This window comes from Pseudophryne corroboree, chromosome 5 (genome assembly GCF_028390025.1).
Source record: "Pseudophryne corroboree isolate aPseCor3 chromosome 5, aPseCor3.hap2, whole genome shotgun sequence".
NCBI lineage: Eukaryota > Metazoa > Chordata > Amphibia > Anura > Myobatrachidae > Pseudophryne > Pseudophryne corroboree.
Window position 1 is genome coordinate 106,466,550 of NC_086448.1, and position 19,356 is coordinate 106,485,905.

At 45.4% G+C, this 19,356-nt stretch overlaps 1 protein-coding gene across 3 annotated transcripts in view; it reads left to right on the plus strand.

Moving 5' to 3' along the window:
- CACNB2 (calcium voltage-gated channel auxiliary subunit beta 2) overlaps nucleotides 1-19,356 on the plus strand; it is a 570,712-nt gene that overhangs the window by 255,415 nt on the left and 295,941 nt on the right. The window contains exon 1 of one of the 3 annotated variants that reach the window (XM_063921546.1): nucleotides 5,755-6,365. The exons of the other annotated variants lie outside the window; for them this stretch is intronic. Within the exon in view, the coding sequence (XP_063777616.1) occupies nucleotides 6,318-6,365 (48 nt within the window). The 5' untranslated portion in view covers nucleotides 5,755-6,317. Of the gene's footprint in view, nucleotides 1-5,754; nucleotides 6,366-19,356 lie in introns of those variants that run through there. 3 annotated transcript variants of the gene reach the window in all.

The following is a 19,356-nucleotide window of genomic DNA, read 5'->3' on the forward strand; positions in this document are numbered from 1 at the left end:
ATGTGGACAAGTGGAGCAGGGCAGACTCAGGACTATATGACTGTGACAGCCCACTGGGTAGATGTATTGCCTCCCGCAGCAAGAACAGCAGCGGCGGCACCAGTAGCAGCATCTTGCAAACGCCAACTCGTTCCTAGGCAGGCTACGCTTTGTATCACCGCTTTCCATAAGAGGCACACAGCTGACAACCTCTTACGGAAACTGAGGAACATCATCGCAGAATGGCTTACCCCAATTGGACTCTCCTGGGGATTTGTGACATCGGACAACGCCACCAATATTGTGCGTGCATTACATCTGGGCAAATTCCAGCACGTCCCATGTTTTGCACATACATTGAATTTGGTGGTGCAGAATTATTTAAAAAACGACAGGGGCGTGCAAGAGATGCTGTCGGTGGCCCGAAGAATTGCGGGCCACTTTCGGCATTCAGCCACCGCGTGCCGAAGACTGGAGCACCACCAAACACTCCTGAACCTGCCCTGCCATCATCTGAAGCAAGAGGTGGTAACGAGGTGGAATTCAACTCTCTATATGCTTCAGAGGATGGAGGAGCAGCAAAAGGCCATTCAAGCCTATACATCTGCCCAAGATATAGGCAAAGGAGGGGGAATGCACCTGACTCAAGTGCAGTGGAGAATGATTTCAACGTTGTGCAAGGTTCTGCAACCCTTTGAACTTGCCACACGTGAAGTCAGTTCAGACACTGCTAGCCTGAGTCAGGTCATTCCCCTCATCAGGCTTTTGCAGAAGAAGCTGGAGACATTGAATGAGGAGCTAAAACAGAGCGATTCCGCTAGGCATGTGGGACTTGTGGATGGAGCTCTTAATTCGCTTAACCAGGATTCACGGGTGGTCAATCTGTTGAAATCAGAGCACTACATTTTGGCCACCGTGCTCGATCCTAGATTTAAAACCTACGTTGTATCTCTCTTTCCGGCAGACACAAGTCTGCAGAGGTTCAAAGACCTGCTGGTGAGAAAATTGTCAAGTCAAGCGGAACGTGACCCGTCAACAGCTCCTCCTTCACATTCTCCCGCAACTGGGGGTGCGAGGAAAAGACTAAGAATTCCGAGCCCACCCGCTGGCGGTGATGCAGGGCAGTCTGGAGCGAGTGCTGACATCTGGTCCGGACTGAAGGACCTGCCAACTATTACTGACATGTCGTCTACTGTCACTGCATATGATTCTCTTACCATTGAAAGAATGGTGGAGGATTATATGAGTGACCGCATCCAAGTAGGCACGTCAGACAGTCCGTACGTATACTGGCAGGAAAAAGAGGCAATTTGGAGGCCCTTGCAGAAACTGGCTTTATTTTACCTAAATTGCCTACCCTCCAGTGTGTACTCCGAAAGAGTGTTTAGTGCAGCCGCTCACCTTGTCGGCAATCGGCGTACGAGGTTACTTCCAGAAAATGTGGAGAAAATGATGTTCATCAAAATGAATTATAATCAATTCCTCCGTGGAGACATTCACCAGCAATTGCCTCCAGAAAGTACACAGGGACCTGAGATGGTGGATTCCAGTGGGGACGAATTAATAATCTGTGAGGAGGGGGATGTACACAGTGAAAGGGGTGAGGAATCGGAGGATGATGATGAGGTGGACATCTTGCCTCTGTAGAGCCAGTTTGTGCAAGGAGAGATTGATTGCTTCTTTTTTGGTGGGGGCCCAAACCAACCAGTCATTTCAGTCACAGTCGTGTGGCAGACCCTGTCGCTGAAATGATGGGTTCGTTAAAGTGTGCATGTCCTGTTTATACAACATAAGGGTGGGTGGGAGGGCACAAGGACAATTCCATCTTGCACCTCTTTTTTCTTTCATTTTTCTTTGCATCATGTGCTGTTTGGGGACAATTTTTTTGAAGTGCCATCCTGCCTGACTGCAGTGCCACTCCTAGATGGGCCAGGTGTTTGTGTCGGCCACTTGTGTCGCTTAGCTTAGTCACACAGCGACCTTGGTGCGCCTCTTTTTTTCTTTGCATCATGTGCTGTTTGGGGACTATTTTTTGGAAGTGCCATCCTGTCTGACACTGCAGTGCCACTCCTAGATGGGCCAGGTGTTTGTGTCGGCCACTTGGGTCGCTTAGCCATTCAGCGACCTCGGTGCAAATTTTAGGACTAAAAATAATATTGTGAGGTGTGAGGTGTTCAGAATAGACTGAAAATGAGTGTAAATTATGGTTATTGAGGTTAATAATACTATGGGATCAAAATGACCCCCAAATTCTATGATTTAAGCTGTTTTTGAGGTTTTTTTGTAAAAAAACACCCGAATCCAAAACACACCCGAATCCGACAAAAAATTTTCAGGGAGGTTTTGCCAAAACGCGTCCGAATCCAAAACACGGCCGCGGAACCGAATCCAAAACCAAAACACAAAACCCGAAAAGTGTCCGGTGCACATCATATTATATATATATATATATATATATATATATATTCACAGATGTAGCCACGCTCGTGGCTATATCTGCGGTGGATGGGCACACACATATTGTATATTACACACACATCTTTTATCTGGCACTACACTTTTATGTATAGATGCATTTTGATTGTTTATCATTCTCTTTTTTCCCATCTGCCTGATATTCCCCGTTTTCCTCTGGTCTCCGCCTGTTGTTCCCCCTATGTTCATCCCATCCCCCTGTGGTCTCCTCATGTTTTTCCCCGTTCCAGATGGATATTATATACTGTATATTTTTTTATGTGACACTTATACCCCTTTTCAGACAGAAATCCCGGCAATTACCCTGTCTGACTTCCCCCCTTTTAACACAGAAGAGCAAATTACCGGGTCAATAGTTTCGACTCGGTAATTGCAGACCAAAACAGGTATTTTGTCTGTGTGAAATGGTCAACTCGAGTCGAAATTTCAGTGTCTCCAACCCTGGTAAATTCCTAGGTCGAAGTCCCGGTAATTTCAACCTGGGTTGACCCTGACACACAGAAAAAGGACCAGTGTTTTTTTGGCAAATTACCGGGTAGAAATTCTTCACCCGGTAGTTTCACTTTCTATGTGAAAGGGGTATTTCCAGTTGTTCTTGTGGAGGAGCCTCCAATGTCCCGTCTTCCTACCATCTCCACAAGTTCTTCCAGTCAAGCCTCGTCTTCCTACTTTTTACCCATTTCTTCCTACCATCTCGCCATCTTCCTCCCATTTCCCCCTATTCTTCCAGTCTCTTCTTGTTTCACTCCTTTCTCCTGATTAATGGCACTATTGTGTGGTGTGATGCGAACAACGGACACCACTGTGTGTCGTAATGTGAATAAGGGATACTACCATGCGGTGTAATATGAATAATGTTGCACTACTGTGTGTTGTAATTTGAATTGGTACTGTGTGGCCATGCCCTGTCCCCATGAGGCCACACCCTTTTATTTTTGGCATGGGTCGAAGGCGCGCACCATCCATATTTTTTTATGGGGGGGGGGCTGTCACCCACTACTGTCACCCTCTCCTTGGCGTCACTCCCTGTCACCCACTGATGTCACTTTCTCGCTGGCGTCACTCCCGGTCACCCACTACTGTCACCTTCTCCCTGGCGTCACTCCCTGTCACCCACTACTGTCACCTTCTCCCTGGCATCACTCCCTTTCACCCACTCGCTAGCATCACTCCCTCACTCCCTGTCACCCACTACTGTCATCCTCTCCATGGCGTCACTCCCTGTCACCCACTGCTGTCGCCCTCTCCGTGGCGTCACTCACTTTCACCCACTGCTGTCACCCTCTCTGTGGTGTCATTCACTGTCACCCACTGCTGTCACCCTCTCCGTGGCGTCACTCCCTGTCACCCTCTTGCTGGCGTCACACTCTTCTTGTCACCTTCTCGGTGGTGTCACCCTCTACCTGTCACCCACTGCTGTCACCCTCTCCCTTTTCACCCACTGCAGTCACCCACTCCCTGGCATCACCATCTCCCTGTCGCCCACTGCTGTCACTCTCTCCTTGGCATCACCATCTCGCTGTCACCCAGTGCTGTCACCCTCTCCCTGGCATCACCATCTCCCTGTCACCCACTGCTGTCACCCTCTCCCTGGCATCACCATCTCCCTGTCACCCACTGCTGTCACTCTCTCCCTGGCATCATCATCTCCCTGTCACCCTCTCCCTGGCAACACCATCTCCCTGTCACCCACTGCTATCACCATAACCCTGGGATCACCATCTCCCTGTCACCCACTGCTATCACCATCTCCATGGGATCACCATCTCCCTGTCACCCACTGCTATCACCATCTACCTGGGATCACCATCTCCCTGTCACCCACTGCTATCACCATCTCCCTTGGATCACCATCTCCCTGTCATCCACTGCTATCACCATCTCCCTGGGATCACCATCTCCCCGTCACCCACTGCTGGCTATTTTGTTGTCCAGTACTTCCATTAACTTAATAGCGCTGCACTCACGGCACTGTTAAGTTAATGGAAGCCTTGGACAACAAAATTGCACTCATGTCCTCCCCCCACTCCCTTCCCAGTCCCAAACACTATTATTTGTTTTATAAAAATTTACATTATATTAGCCGCCGGCTCATCACAAGTTTTATGAGCAGGCAGGCTGCGGGCATTGGACTGAGATGCGAATTAGTGGCGGGGGGCCTGGGCAGTTGATGGTGGACAATTTCCAATGGCGGGGGCGGTGGCCATTAGTGGTGGGGGTAGCGGGCATCAGGGATGGCGGCGGTAGAGGGCATTGGCTCGAGCAGTAGCAGGCATAGTCTCCGCGGTGGTAGGGGTCGTCGGCAGGACTCGGCAGACATTATGTCTGCAGTGCCTCACCAGCCACTGACCTCACCGCACGCCACTGGTCTGTATGTGTGTGTGTGTGTGTGTGTGTGTGTGTGTGTGTGTGTGTGTGTGTGTGTGTGTGTGTGTGTGTATTATACATTAATATTATAGATACATATATATTATATTATTATTATTATTATTATTATTATCCTTTATATGGCGCCACAAGGGTTCCGCAGTGCCCAATTACAGAGTACATAAACAAATAATCAAACAGCAAAACAGCAACTTACAGTTGACGACAGTATAGGACAAGTACAGGGTAAATAAACATAGTTACATCAGCAGATGACACTGGAATAAGTATCAGGTGGCAGAAGACTGCTGGATTTGGTGCAGCTGAAGATTATTTAAGTAAGAAAAAGGATAAGCACATGAGGGAAGAGGGCCCTGCTCGTGAGGCTTACATTCTAAAGGGGAGGGGTAGACAGATGGGGTGACACAGATGGGGTACATAGAGAGCGTAGAACAGAGGGTTAGGATGAGATTTGGCTGGGTTTGGTGAAGAAGTGGGTCTTGAGAGCCATATATATATATATATATATAATGTGTGTAGGGGCATCATAGCATCTTGTCATGCCCTTTCCCCATGAGCGGTGGGGTTTGCCAATTCACTCTTTAGCACAGGGCACCGAGAGTCTAGGTATGGCTCTGCTGTGGAGTATCAGCAACAGGTGCAGGCCGTAGTTAGTGATAACCCAGAGCTGACATCACATAAGGGACAATTAACTTTTTTGCTGCAGGTGATATGTCCTGCAATCTGCATAGATCAATCTCATCACTACATAGTTAAACTGCGTCCTGTATATTAGTCCTGTAGAGGGTTAATGCTGGCACACAGTCAGATCAGAAAGCGTGAGTCCAGTAATAAGGCCGCTGAGCTGGGCCGCCTGCAGGCTCATGTGCAGCACACAGTACAGGCAAGCCATGTTCAGGGAGCTCCTGTAATCCAATGTATGCAGAATGAATTAGACTGTATGAGGCTCTGTAGCAATGGTCAGTGATTGCGTTATATCTGCACCCAGGATTTGTGTTGACGGGTTGTGTGTGGGGTTTTTTCTTGGGTTTTTTTTTTTTCCGTTTTAATAAGGAATGGTTGCAATATATAACTTCAGCATCAGCACCAGAATGAGATCTCCCACCTCCAGAATATTAGATTTGTTCTAGCGGTGGACAGAAATATTGGGTACAATTCCAATGCTGCTAATAAAGGTTTGGAATAATGCAGTACAGTGTGAAGCCTGCGCTGCATAGTAGCAATCCTGTCACGCTGCATCGATAAGGACACTATGCTCTCTGTAAACACGTCTGTGGCGGCATCAGAGGATTCATTTTATGTGGAAGACAAATTGTGTCTAGATTCCAGACACAAGCTGTTCCTCTCATAACGTATAGCTCAGTGGAGGCTGAGTGCTTGGTGACTTGTAGTCAGTGGGAGTCCTGGACTATGTCTCCGAGGTAAAGGTGAGCCAGACAGACGTCCGGTGCTGATGGCATTCTGCTATCCTCTTCATGCAGTGCTGTGGACTGGGACATCGCCGGAGAGTACGGGTTTCCTATGTGAGTTTCACGATTCCTTATGGATTGTCACCTCATAACATTCCATTTGTCATGCACATGCTGAGAATGGACCTGAATGAAGATGTTAGTCGCATGTAAAATACAGTATGTATGTGCTTATACACACAAATGTATGTATGTATTGTTATTATTATTATTATTATATATATATGGATGCACATGCATTGGTAAGTATAAACAAATGCCCATGTGTATATGTGTATATATATATATATTATTCAGTTCTGCTTGTTTCATGTCCATTGGTCCAATATCTATGTGTGTGTGTGTGTGTGTGTGTGTGTGTGTGTGTATATATATATATATATATATATATAAAATCAATTGTTTCTTATATATACTTTTATATATATATATATATATATATTCATTCAATCAATCAATCGTTTATTGGTTGCAGCACTGACAGCAGAGGTATAGCACATTGCACATGCCTTTTGCAGACAATATATACTAATTTCTCTGAATATCTTATGGTGAGCTAACCTGTAGCTACATGGACTGAAGCAGCGAGAGGGGATGTCAACTTGTCATTGCTGCAGAGTGCATCCTCACTGGACTCTGCAGATGCGAATGTATCCTAGCAACAGCCCCCTCATGCATTAGTTTCCTGTACATGCTACTGTCATACATATGTAGCAGGCACTGACTGAGAGGCACCACCTGAATCGTGTGTGTGTTGTGCCCACTGAACTTGTTTATATGGATATACAGTATGTATTATACTTGTTTTGATTAGCCTGAAAGTAAGGTTGTTGTGGTTGGTGATTGAAGTTGTGGTGTGGAAAGTTAATGGATCACATTTATATATGACATTGTATTCCTTGTGCTATGATAGTGCTTGTATTTAGGAATTTAAAGTTTAGTAAATATGAACAGTTATAATGCAGTAAAGATCTATTCTAGTCATGTCCAGTGGGCAGATCATGATGGGAGTTATGGGCCCTACACACTGGCCGATTACACTGAAAGATATGAACGATTTTGTTCATTAATGAACGAGATATCGTTCATATCTTTCAGTGTGTATGCACCAATGATGAACGATGCGCGGCCCCGCGCTCGTTCATCGTTGGTGCTGGCTCGTTTATACATGCAAGCCAATATGGACAATATCGTCCATATTAGCATGCAGGGCTATTGAGCCGGGTGACTGGGGGAGTAAAGAAACTTCACTCCCCCCCGTCACCTTCCAACCCCCCCCTACCTCGCCGCCGGGTTGTCCGTCGGCCAATTGCCCAGTGTGTAGGGCCCATTAAAGGACAACATGTAATATCCTGCGAGATGCAGGCTGTTTGGGAATTCCTGTGAGTCTGCCCATGTTTTTAAAGCACCAATCATTTTTGGTTTTGCCTTGTAAAAGATTGCCACTTTAAAAATACGGGCAGACTCGAAGGAATTCCTGAACAGCCTACATTTTGCCCATAGTGTCTTATGTCTGTATAGATTGTAATAGTAACGTATTTATGATCATGTTCAGTGGTCAGGTCATATTTTGATGCTATGGGGTCTATTTACTAAGGGGTCTATGTACTAAGGTTTGCCTTGAAGAGTGCTAAAGTGGAGAGAGATAAAGTGACAACCAACCAGCTCCGAACTTTAATTTTTCAAACACAGCCTATAACATGGCAGTTAGGAGCTGATTGGCTGGTACTTTACCTCTCTCCACACTCTCTATAAGGCTTAGTAAATACACCCCTATATCTGTATAATGCCATTGAATTGTATTATGATGATATCCAGTGATTGGGTCATGTTGGGAGATGTAATTCTCAATGTCTGTAATAGCCTGTAATAGAATTGTATTCCGGTTTTGTCCAGTGGTTAAATCATATTGAGTTGTTGTAGTGTTCTAGGTTTGTATAGAATGAAATAACATTGTATTATGCTCACGTCCAGTTATCAATACCCCTTTCAGACCGCCAGCTTTTAACACGGGTTATTGCATATGAATGTTCAGAACCCGTGTTGATTTTTCGGTCTGAAAGGGCCTAGTTGGAATAATCTGTGTCGAGCAACCCAGTATTCCAACTCAGGTAGCGAGCAGTATTGAACGCACGTTTCCTGGCTCGCTGTGCTGTGTGAACGGGAAAGCTGGGTTGAGGCAACACGTTTCCTGTTCACAGTGTATGAACTGGCGGCACATGGAGATCATCTAATCTCCAAGCGCCGCCCGTGTCACAGCTGATGTCACCAATCCGGCAATATACCGGGTTGGGGACATCGGCTGTGAAGGGGCTCAGACGGGTCACACCCGGGAAGCACCCGTGTACGGCTCCCGGGTGCGACCCGCCATTGGCGGCCTGAAGGGGGTACAAGTCACATTGGGTAGGTGTGATTCTCAATATCTGTATAGCCTGTAATAGAACTGTATTATGGTTTTGTTCTGTGGTTAGGTCATGATGAGTTGTTGTAGTATTCAAATATATGTCTATATAATATGTAATTTAATTGCTTTATAGAATAATAATTTTATTTATAGTGCGCTCTTTCTCTAATAGAACTGAAGGCGCTTAACAGATAAAATGAACATAATAAGGTACAGAAACAATGAAGTAGAGAAAAGCTTTTCATAAAATACAGAGAGCATGGAGATACTAAAGAGACATTAAGGGGTTGCTTGAGTAAACAGGAAAGTGTTGATCTTGTTTATTGGTCAGATAATTTTGACTGCAGGAAAGTCATACAACTATGTTGGGGGGGGAATCCGGTCTGAAGATCGACACTGTCTAGGTCGACAATGTTTTGGCCGACCACTATAGGTCGACAGTCACTAGGTCGACAGGGTTTCTAGGTCGACATGTGCTAGGTCGACTGGTCAAAAGGTCGACACGAGTTTTTCCCAAAAAAAACTTTTTTTTAACTTTTTCATACTTAACGATCCACGTGGACTACGATTGGAACGGTAATCTGTGCCGAGCGAAGCGAGGCACCTTGCCCGAAGCATGGCGAGCAAAGCGAACCATGTGAGGGGACACGGTGCACTAATTCGGCTTCCCAGTCACTGTACGCAGAAAACGACACCCAAAAAAAAACACCAAAACCTCGTGTTGACCTTTTGACCTGTCGACCTAACACATGTCGACCTAGAAACCCTGTCGACCTTCAAACCCTGTCGCTCTATAGTGGTCGACCTAAACATTGTCGACCTAAACACTGTCGATTTGATGATCCACATGCGTTGGGGGATGTAGTGTCCTGTGTCTGTGTCAGCACACTCTCCTATCCTATCTGTTTCCTGTTCTCTCGGGAGATGGGAAGGAGGACATGCTGGTGCAGTTTTGGTTAGAAGACGCTCCCAGTTGAGTACCCGCTGTCTGTCTTACTGCTACCAGCTGCTGCCATGGCCCTTCTTCCCACCTGAGAATGTAACTCTGACTGACGTACTGTACATATATTGCACTGAGGTAAGGGCCATTGTTCTGCCCCAAAGCATTTGTTCTCTTCTATGATGTTCAAACGTTTGTCTGGATGCCCCTTAAATTAGCTTTTTATGTATATTAAATGTGTTGGTGTAGTCGTCTACTTTTATTATATTGGACAATATGAAGGTGTGAGGAGATCTATATTGACAAGAGCAATGCCTCTCCATAGAAGAGACTCTGGGCTGTATATCAGTCACTAAAATTCTCTCTGTATTGTATATTGGTCATTGGAAAAATCTCTATATTTTATATCTGGCATTATGATGCTTTCTGTGTTGTGTTTCAGTCTTTAGCTCTAATGCCCCCTACACATTTGCTCTATAGCTGTCGCTCTATAGTGGTCGACCTAAACATTGTCGACCTAGACACTGTCGATTTGATGATCCTCATCCGTTGGGGGATGTAGTGTCCTGTGTCTGTGTACAGCACCCTCTCCTATCCTATCTGTTTCCTGTTCTCTCGGGAGATGGGAAGGAGGACATGCTGGTGCAGTTTTGGTTAGAAGACGCTCCCAGTTGAGTACCCGCTGTCTGTCTTACTGCTACCAGCTGCTGCCATGGCCCTTCTTCCCACCTGAGAATGTAACTCTGACTGACGTACTGTACATATATTGCACTGAGGTAAGGGCCATTGTTCTGCCCCAAAGCATTTGTTCTCTTCTATGATGTTCAAACGTTTGTCTGGATGCCCCTTAAATTAGCTTTTTATGTATATTAAATGTGTTGGTGTAGTCGTCTACTTTTATTATATTGGACAATATGAAGGTGTGAGGAGATCTATATTGACAAGAGCAATGCCTCTCCATAGAAGAGACTCTGGGCTGTATATCAGTCACTAAAATTCTCTCTGTATTGTATATTGGTCATTGGAAAAATCTCTATATTTTATATCTGGCATTATGATGCTTTCTGTGTTGTGTTTCAGTCTTTAGCTCTAATGCCCCCTACACATTTGCTCTACAGCTGTCGCTCTATAGTGGTCGACCTAAACATTGTCGACCTAGACACTGTCGATTTGATGATCCACATGCGTTGGGGGATGTAGTGTCCTGTGTCTGTGTCAGCACACTCTCCTATCCTATCTGTTTCCTGTTCTCTCGGGAGATGGGAAGGAGGACACGCTGGTGCAGTTTTGGTTAGAAGACGCTCCCAGTTGAGTACCCGCTGTCTGTCTTACTGCTGCCATGGCCCTTCTTCCCACTGAGAATGTAACTCTGACTGACGTACTGTACATATATTGCACTGAGGTAAGGGCCATTGTTCTGCCCCAAAGCATTTGTTCTCTTCTATGATGTTCAAACGTTTGTCTGGATGCCCTCAAATTAGCTTTTTATGTATATTAAATTTGTTGGTGTAGTCGTCTCCTTTTATTATATTGGACAATATGAAGGTGTGAGGAGATCTATATTGACAAGAGCAATGCCTCTCCATAGAAGAGACTCTGGGCTGTATATCAGTCACTAATATTCTCTCTGTATTGTATATTGGTCATTGGAAAAATCTCTATATTTTATATCTGGCATTATGATGCTTTCTGTGTTGTGTTTCAGTCTTTAGCTCTAATGCCCCCTACACATTTGCTCTATAGCTGTCGCTCTATAGTGGTCGACCTAAACATTGTCGACCTAGACACTGTCGATTTGATGATCCACATGCGTTGGGGGATGTAGTGTCCTGTGTCTGTGTCAGCACACTCTCCTATCCTATCTGTTTCCTGTTCTCTCGGGAGATGGGAAGGAGGACATGCTGGTGCAGATTTGGTTAGAAGACGCTCCCAGTTGAGTACCCGCTGTCTGTCTTACTGCTGCCATGGCCCTTCTTCCCACTGAGAATGTAACTCTGACTGACGTACTGTACATATATTGCACTGAGGTAAGGGCCATTGTTCTGCCCCAAAGCATTTGTTCTCTTCTATGATGTTCAAACGTTTGTCTGGATGCCCTCAAATTAGCTTTTTATGTATATTAAATTTGTTGGTGTAGTCGTCTCCTTTTATTATATTGGACAATATGAAGGTGTGAGGAGATCTATATTGACAAGAGCAATGCCTCTCCATAGAAGAGACTCTGGGCTGTATATCAGTCACTAAAATTCTCTCTGTATTGTATATTGGTCATTGGAAAAATCTCTATATTTTATATCTGGCATTATGATGCTTTCTGTGTTGTGTTTCAGTCATTAACTCTAATGCCCCCTACACATTTGGCGATTTGCCGCCGAAGTGCCCAACGGCCGATACAGCGGGGAAGGGGGGGGAGGTGAAGTTTCTTCGCTCCCTGACGTCACCCGGCCCCATAACCCTACATGCTAATATGGACAATATTGTCTATATTGGCTTGCAGGCATAATCGAGTGGGCACCAACGATGAACGACTGCAGGGTTGCGCATCGTTCATCGTTGGTGCCTACACACTGAGCGATATGAACAATGTTTTGTTAATTACTGAACAAGATTTTTCATATCGGTCGCACACATCGACACGTATGTACGGCCATTAAGTATGTCCCACAGAAGGGACTGCCACCATTCAGGTACAGGGTTGGCTCCTGCAGGGTACACGTCAGGCTTCTTAATACCAAGTGAGCATAGTTTAAATATCACAGCCTTATTGAGTTTTGTTAGTGACCATGGTCAGCCCCTTAAGGACGCAGTCTATCCATTGTTTAAAGGTCATATCCAGCAGGATTATGTTCCATGGAGTCTACTCCTCAGTCATTTTTGTTTTCTTGCAGAACGTTTTGTTGCTTTTCACTGGATGCCATTGTCAGAATTCATAATAATTTAATTTGCTGGAGAGTTGTTCTAGAAAGTCTCCCTCCCAGCAATTTTTTTTTTTTTTTACTGCCGCATTAGGGTAATGCTGACACGATCTCCGTTTCTGTGTCTGTCGCCATATTACGTGTTTCGTATAATACGCGCATGCTCAGTTATTCCCACTCTTTTGTAGCTGGGCGTCTTTCATGAGGATCACCGTACCACTAAGGAGATGAAGTTTTAGTCTTGTTGTACACAGTGTACGATTAGGCGGACTGTAAAACATGACATGCCTCTTAAAAGTGCGATGTCCTGTGTCCTCTTTGATGTATCAGTCAACAATCTCACAGAACAGGATAGCTAGGACATTATCACAATGAAAGGGGGGCCTTCAATGCCATGCAAAAAGGGAAAGAATATTTCCTTCTTTCATTCACTATCGTAGTGAAATCGCTGTGCGTTCATTTATAGAATTTGGCGGCAGATAAGAACCACATGGCCCATCTGGTCTGCCCTGTATATGCACACACTTAAACACTAGGGTTCATTTTGTTGGGAGACAATTAACCTACCAGTATATTTTTGGATTGTGGGAGAAAACCAGAGTACCTGGAGGAAACTCAAGCAAGTACGGGGAGAATATACAAACTCCACACAGTTAGGGCCATGGTGGAAATTGAATCCAAGACCTCTGAGCTGTGAGGCAGTAATGCTAACCATTACACCACCCATATAATACCATCCACAGTGCACTTCATCCCCTTATATATTACAAGCACACATTAGGCCTGATTCTGTCAGACGGATCTCGTAGCATGGACGCAAACGGCAAGTTTTTGCTAAACAGTGCACGTGCAAAAGCGTTGGACACAACTCTGCTCAATTTGTAATTTTGTGAAAAATGGCGTTTTGGGGCGAGGTAAAAAGATTCTGCTGTGAAATGCCTATTGATACATTTTGAGATGGAGAGAAAGTTATTTTTCTTTGGAAACTAAAAGAAGCAAAAAACTATTTTTTCCTGTTGATAAATAGACCCCCGTGCCACAAAACACAAACCAACTAACTACATACTGTATATAATCTGTGGGTTGGGTATGCCTTACCGACGCTAGGGATCCCGGGGGTCAGCATACGGACTGTGGGATCCCAGCAACAGAATGCCGGCGGGGAAGGCACAAGTGGGAATAGTCCCTGCTAGTCGGCATGCCGACTGTCGGCATGCCGACTGTCGGGATTTAGAGGGGGCAGGATGTACTCGTTGGTATTGTGACTGGCGGTCTTCTGACCGCCGGTCACATAACTACATGTCGATGCTTTAGTTAAGGCTTGTGGAAGCTCCAGGACACAACTATTGGGGGTTCCCACCAATAATTCGACCAACCACCCACACACCTACTGCCACGTACCAGGAGTGGGTAGGCTGTGGTGGTTCTTCATCCGATCAACCAAGCAGCACTGCAGATGATAAAGAGATTGTGTAAGCCCGCCTGCTACTTGACACCGACAGAGCGGTTTATTGTTTTAGCCGGCAGATGCAGTCGATGTTCAGGGCCACCTGGTGACCTGTCACATTGTGTAGTTGTGGCTGTTGACATGAGCCACTCATGCTGGTAATTGCCAGTCAGAAACGCACTGGTGGCAATGTTTGAGGCATTGTGGGAGCCCCCAATGTGCAGGGGGCACCTGGGTGACCACCATGTCAGCCCATACTACGTATAATCCAGCCCTGGATGCTCTAAAGTTGGCATGAGGTAGAAGCTCTAATAAATGTTCCTATCACACTGAATCCATGCCATGAACGGTCAGGCTGTTCTGGGGAGTCGTTTGCTCCAGGCTAATATTATGTAAACATTGAGCTTAGATTTAAATGTATTACATTTCTTACTTTGCTTTACTGTATACAGCCAAGCAAACAGCACAGACCTGAGTGATAAAATATAGACTCCTATGAAAATATGAAGTGGAGAAAGTTAATTGGACTTGATATATGTACAGCATTGCTGGTAATATTGCATGCAGATTAAATGTGCATTAATAATACAGGGCTCATATTTTCCTGTAGGAATGTTTAGTCTGCATCGTTCAAGATAATTAATGAGTTAAATATATGTTCCCATTTCCCAGAGCCACACGCATTGCGCGTATCTTTCTCTAGCTACATACTCGTCATTTGCGGGTTAGCAAGGTGTAAATTGTGCTACTGCAGTGGGTGTGATATACAATGTATATGATGAAATGCATGCAGACTGTCTCTTTATGTACTATATGTGATTCATGCGTATCTGTTCTGGTGCACAGCCTTTTATAGACTGTACGTCCCATCAAATGAAGTATTTAAAACAGGATTTATCTAACTGATACACAGATGTAAAGGGCATGCTTAGTGCAAATACAAGTGGTCTGGTCAGTTGTTTTTCTCCATGATAAAATACACAGGTAGAGGACACAAGTGGGCCACACAGTCAAAAGGGTGTAGTAGGGTATGCCGGCGGCCAGGCTCCCGGCGACCAGCGCCGGAATCCCGACCGCCGGCACACCGACAGCGTGGCGAGCGCAAATGAGCCCACACTATCTATTCTCCCTCCAGGGGGGTCGTGGACCCCCAAGAGGAAGAAAAAGTGTCGGTATGCCGGCTGACGGGATTCCGGCGCCGGTATACTGTGCGCCGGGATCCCGACAGCCGGCAAACTGAACACCACCCGTCAAAAGACCCGACCATTGTTATTAGTAATGGGTTATTAATGGTAGGTTGCAGGCCTATATATCACTTTTATGTTCATTTTCTTTAACCATCTTCTTACAGAAATTGTGTACTGAAAGAAAATTTCCCAAAATAATTCCCTCTATCCAGGCTACCAGTCACCAGAGCCCCATGTTCTGCTCCATGCAGCTAGTTTTGTGGGGTGGTTCCATCAGGGATATTTTAACAAACAAGGGGGCCTGTGTGCATACCAATATCAATTATCCCAAACCTTAGATGACTTTTCTGCCATCTTTTTTGCTGGCATTGTCCTCTGGAATATGGGCAGAGTCTTTGTTATTTTCTGAGCCAGCATCATCTTTACAAAGACAATGTAGAAATGTAGCTATGTTGGCAGCCCTGTTACCAGGAAGAGTATGTTCTAGGGGAGCATCCATTATACATAAGATGCTGGGTTGAGTGGTGCCTCTCAGAAATCTGACTGAAAGCCAAGGAGTTGTGACACTGCGTAAGGGTGTGTCCAATAGCTCTGAGGACCAATCAGAAACTATAAACATGGAGACTGCGGGATCTGATTGGTCCTTCCCCCTCTTTCTGCCGCCGTTTTAAAGTGGTGGATTTAAAAAGTTGTATGTAGTTCTATATTACAGTCATGGAGAAGCCACAAGAAAAACAGCTGCGAGGAGCAGGCCCAGGGGTGGAAAAGGAGCAGGTAAATAAGATTTAGGGGCCTATTTATCATTAAATATTTGTGGGATATTCCCCATAAATAAACTTTATTTTGTGTGTGTGTGGGGGGGGGGGGGGGGGCACGCATTCCTCAGATGTATTATGGAGGAATATCTGATATCTGCTGCAGTCCCTGCATTTTGGTGCACAGATGCAGCCCCCCATAGAAAGTTTGACCCTGATAGGATAACGCCATCTCCGGAACCCTCCCTGGCAATGGGCGCTGCAGACCGCTCATGCACAGAACGGCCCCAGCTCCCGATATAGAAGCACAATGATCATTTCACTTCTTTCACATCACGGGGACGGGCTCTTTTCGGAGCACCTCTACCTGGGCCTAACCATCAAGATGAACAGGGAACTGTGGGGAAAGAGCACCAGGACCAGGATCAGCAGGGACATCCCCATTGCGTCTGAGTATGCCCCCCTCATTCTCCTACCCACCCGAACTAAGATCTGATCAAAATGTTATCCCACTCCTACTTCTGCCACTAGTTACCTGCTATTGTGTTTTGTTTTTTTTTTCTCTCCATTGCTCGCTTCCAACCCACCACATGTTTCTCCTGTAATGTTTACCTCCACTGATTGCACACCTTTCCATTGTGCCCTACATGCAGGGTACATCATACTACTACATAAGCATCAGTTTTTCCATATATGAACTTGGTCCTTGTATGGCTCACCTCCCACAGTGTAACCTTCAAAGTGCGCCTAACATGGCTGCCCCATATGGTACACTTGTGGATGGGATGAAAAATACATGGACCTTGTGGTTTTGTTGGAACCCTACTCTAAACTGTAGGACTCTGAAATCACCCCCATTTTGTGTCATCTCTTCTAGGGGTAGACTATTCCACCCTGGGTAATCCTACGCTTAGCGCCCAAGATGGCTGCTGCACTTGGTACCTATAAGGGTGGAATACACAACCCTTGGAAGATATTACCCAAAATGCCTGCACCAATCCTGCGTTATGCTTTCTGTGGGCTTAAGATTTTTCTTTTATGTCTGTGTTGCTTGTCTATTGTTGTATTACTCAAATCCTCTGTATCATGTGCATTGTGTTTGATGTCTGTAAAGCGCCTTGAGTCCTGTTGGAGAAAGAGCGCTATATAAATAAAATTATTATTATTATTATTATTATACCTTCACGTAATTGTTATTACATTTCTGCAAATATTAATGTTTTATTGCCGTAAACAGCGGCGATATGTAATTGTAGTTATTGGAGCTAAAACACAATAATTAGTAAATATGCCCCTTACAGTGCATCCCTTTCCCTCTCTAAACAGTTGTACTTCTAGAACCTCATCCCCTATCAGTCTTCAAACCCCTGACGTCTCTTTGCCACTGTCAACTCCCTTCTCTGCCCCCCGTACTCCCCGGTTCACACTCTGAGATAGAGCTTCCGCTCTCAAGCCTTGTTATTTAGCCCAACTATTGTCATATTATTACTTAATTCGACAGGGCCCCGGTACTTTCTTTTACAGGGGGTCATTACTAGCGCTAGCGCATCACAATACTCTGTGAGTCCTGTGCGCTCCCAGAATTAATAGTTGTAGCTGCACAGTCTACACTCAGAAGTAATTACAAAGTCTGGCCAGCAGAGGTCACCCTTAGTAGTAGGTAACTGAGACACTGCTTACTTGAGGAAACAGTAAGCATCAAAGTAAAGACACCTCAATTGAATTACTGTGGTGGGCAAGGGGTGCGTTTTTTGAGAGCCAACCTCTACCTCTCAATCGGCTTGGCCATGCTGGCACATTCCAGTCTTTACCCTCAGCAGACTGACAGATGAGCTTTTAGAAGCAACTATATAAAATCTTTCTAGTTATAAGTTTTTATTATCAAATCTACCACAGGTCAGGCGCAGATGTGTTTGGAGAAATGGTGTAAGCCTACTAGGCTATTTTATATTTACATTCACTTTTTCAAATGGTTGTCAGCACTAGTTGCACATTTTTTTCTTCCAAGTCATTAGAGCCTGATGGTCCAGCTCAAGCCTGGCCAACCAGTGGCTTTCCTGTTGTTGTGAAACTGCACGTCCCAGCATGCCATGCCACAGTTTTAGCACTGTGGCAGGGCATCCTGGGACTTGTAGTTTAACAACAACTGGAGAGCCACAGACTGGCCAGTCCTGGTCCAGTTCATTTATGCCAGGTTTATCTAGTATGTGTGATTTATGGTAGTACAGACTGACTGCTGAGCAATGGGGGTCATTCCGAGTTGTTCGCTCGCTAGCTGCTTTTAGCAGCATTGCACACGCTAGGCCGCCGCCCTCTGGGAGTGTATCTTACCATAGCAGAATTGCTAACGAAAGAGTAGCAGAATTGCTACTAAATAATTCTTTGCCGTTTCTGAGTAGCTCCAGACCTACTCACAGATTGCGATCACCTCAGTCCGTTTAGTTCCTGGTTTGACGTCACAAACAGGCCGTGCGTTTGGCCAGCCACTCCCCCGTTTTCCCAGACACTCCCGCGTTTTTCCCTGACACGCCTGCATTTTTTTGCAAACGCCGTGAAAACGCTCAGTTACCACCCAGAAACACCCACTTACTGTCAATCACTCACCGATCAGCAGAGCGATTGAAAAGCGCAGCTGAAGCCACAGCAAAACTGCTAAGTTTTTAGTAAAATAACTAAGCGCATGCGCTCTGCGTACCATGCGCATGCGCAGTTAGCAACAAATCGCAGCATAGCGAAAATCGGCAATGAGCGAACAACTCGGAATGACCCCCAATAACCATTATGAATTAGTGTAAAAGAAAGAACCATAGCAGAACATTTATCTGCAAGTGAGACGGGCAGTGTAAAACTTTCCAGAAAGTCCCGGTTGGAAGCTGTTGCCTTTGATGTTAAGTGCCGGAAAGGAAACATTCCCTCCCCTCATTAGTTTTATGTCCTGTCTTAATCGATTACGTTTCAGAGTCACACTGTTCAGTAACAAGACATAGATGTGGTCACATATTTCTGCTAAAGGTTTTCCTGGAGTGTTCGTTAGCAGGTTATCAGCACAGCTATTTGGTGTGGGGCTTCTGGCGCAGGACAAGTGTGTGATCAAACACACCGACATACTGTATAAACCAGCTTCATAGGCCCAACACTTGCTCAGATGATTTTATTACAGTTAGATACCTCCCAACTTTCTAAAGTTGGGAGGCAGGGCACAGGTGCGTGCCCGAAAGGAGGTGGCATAGCCCCGTGTCTAGAGGGTGTGGCAACGCAAGAAGTGCTGCAGTCACTGGCCACGCCCTCATTTTTGCAGATGTGTGGGGGCATACGGTCATTAGGTCGACCACACTTAGGTCGACAACTATTGGTCGACATGCATTAGCTCGACATGGTCACTAGGTCGACATGGAAA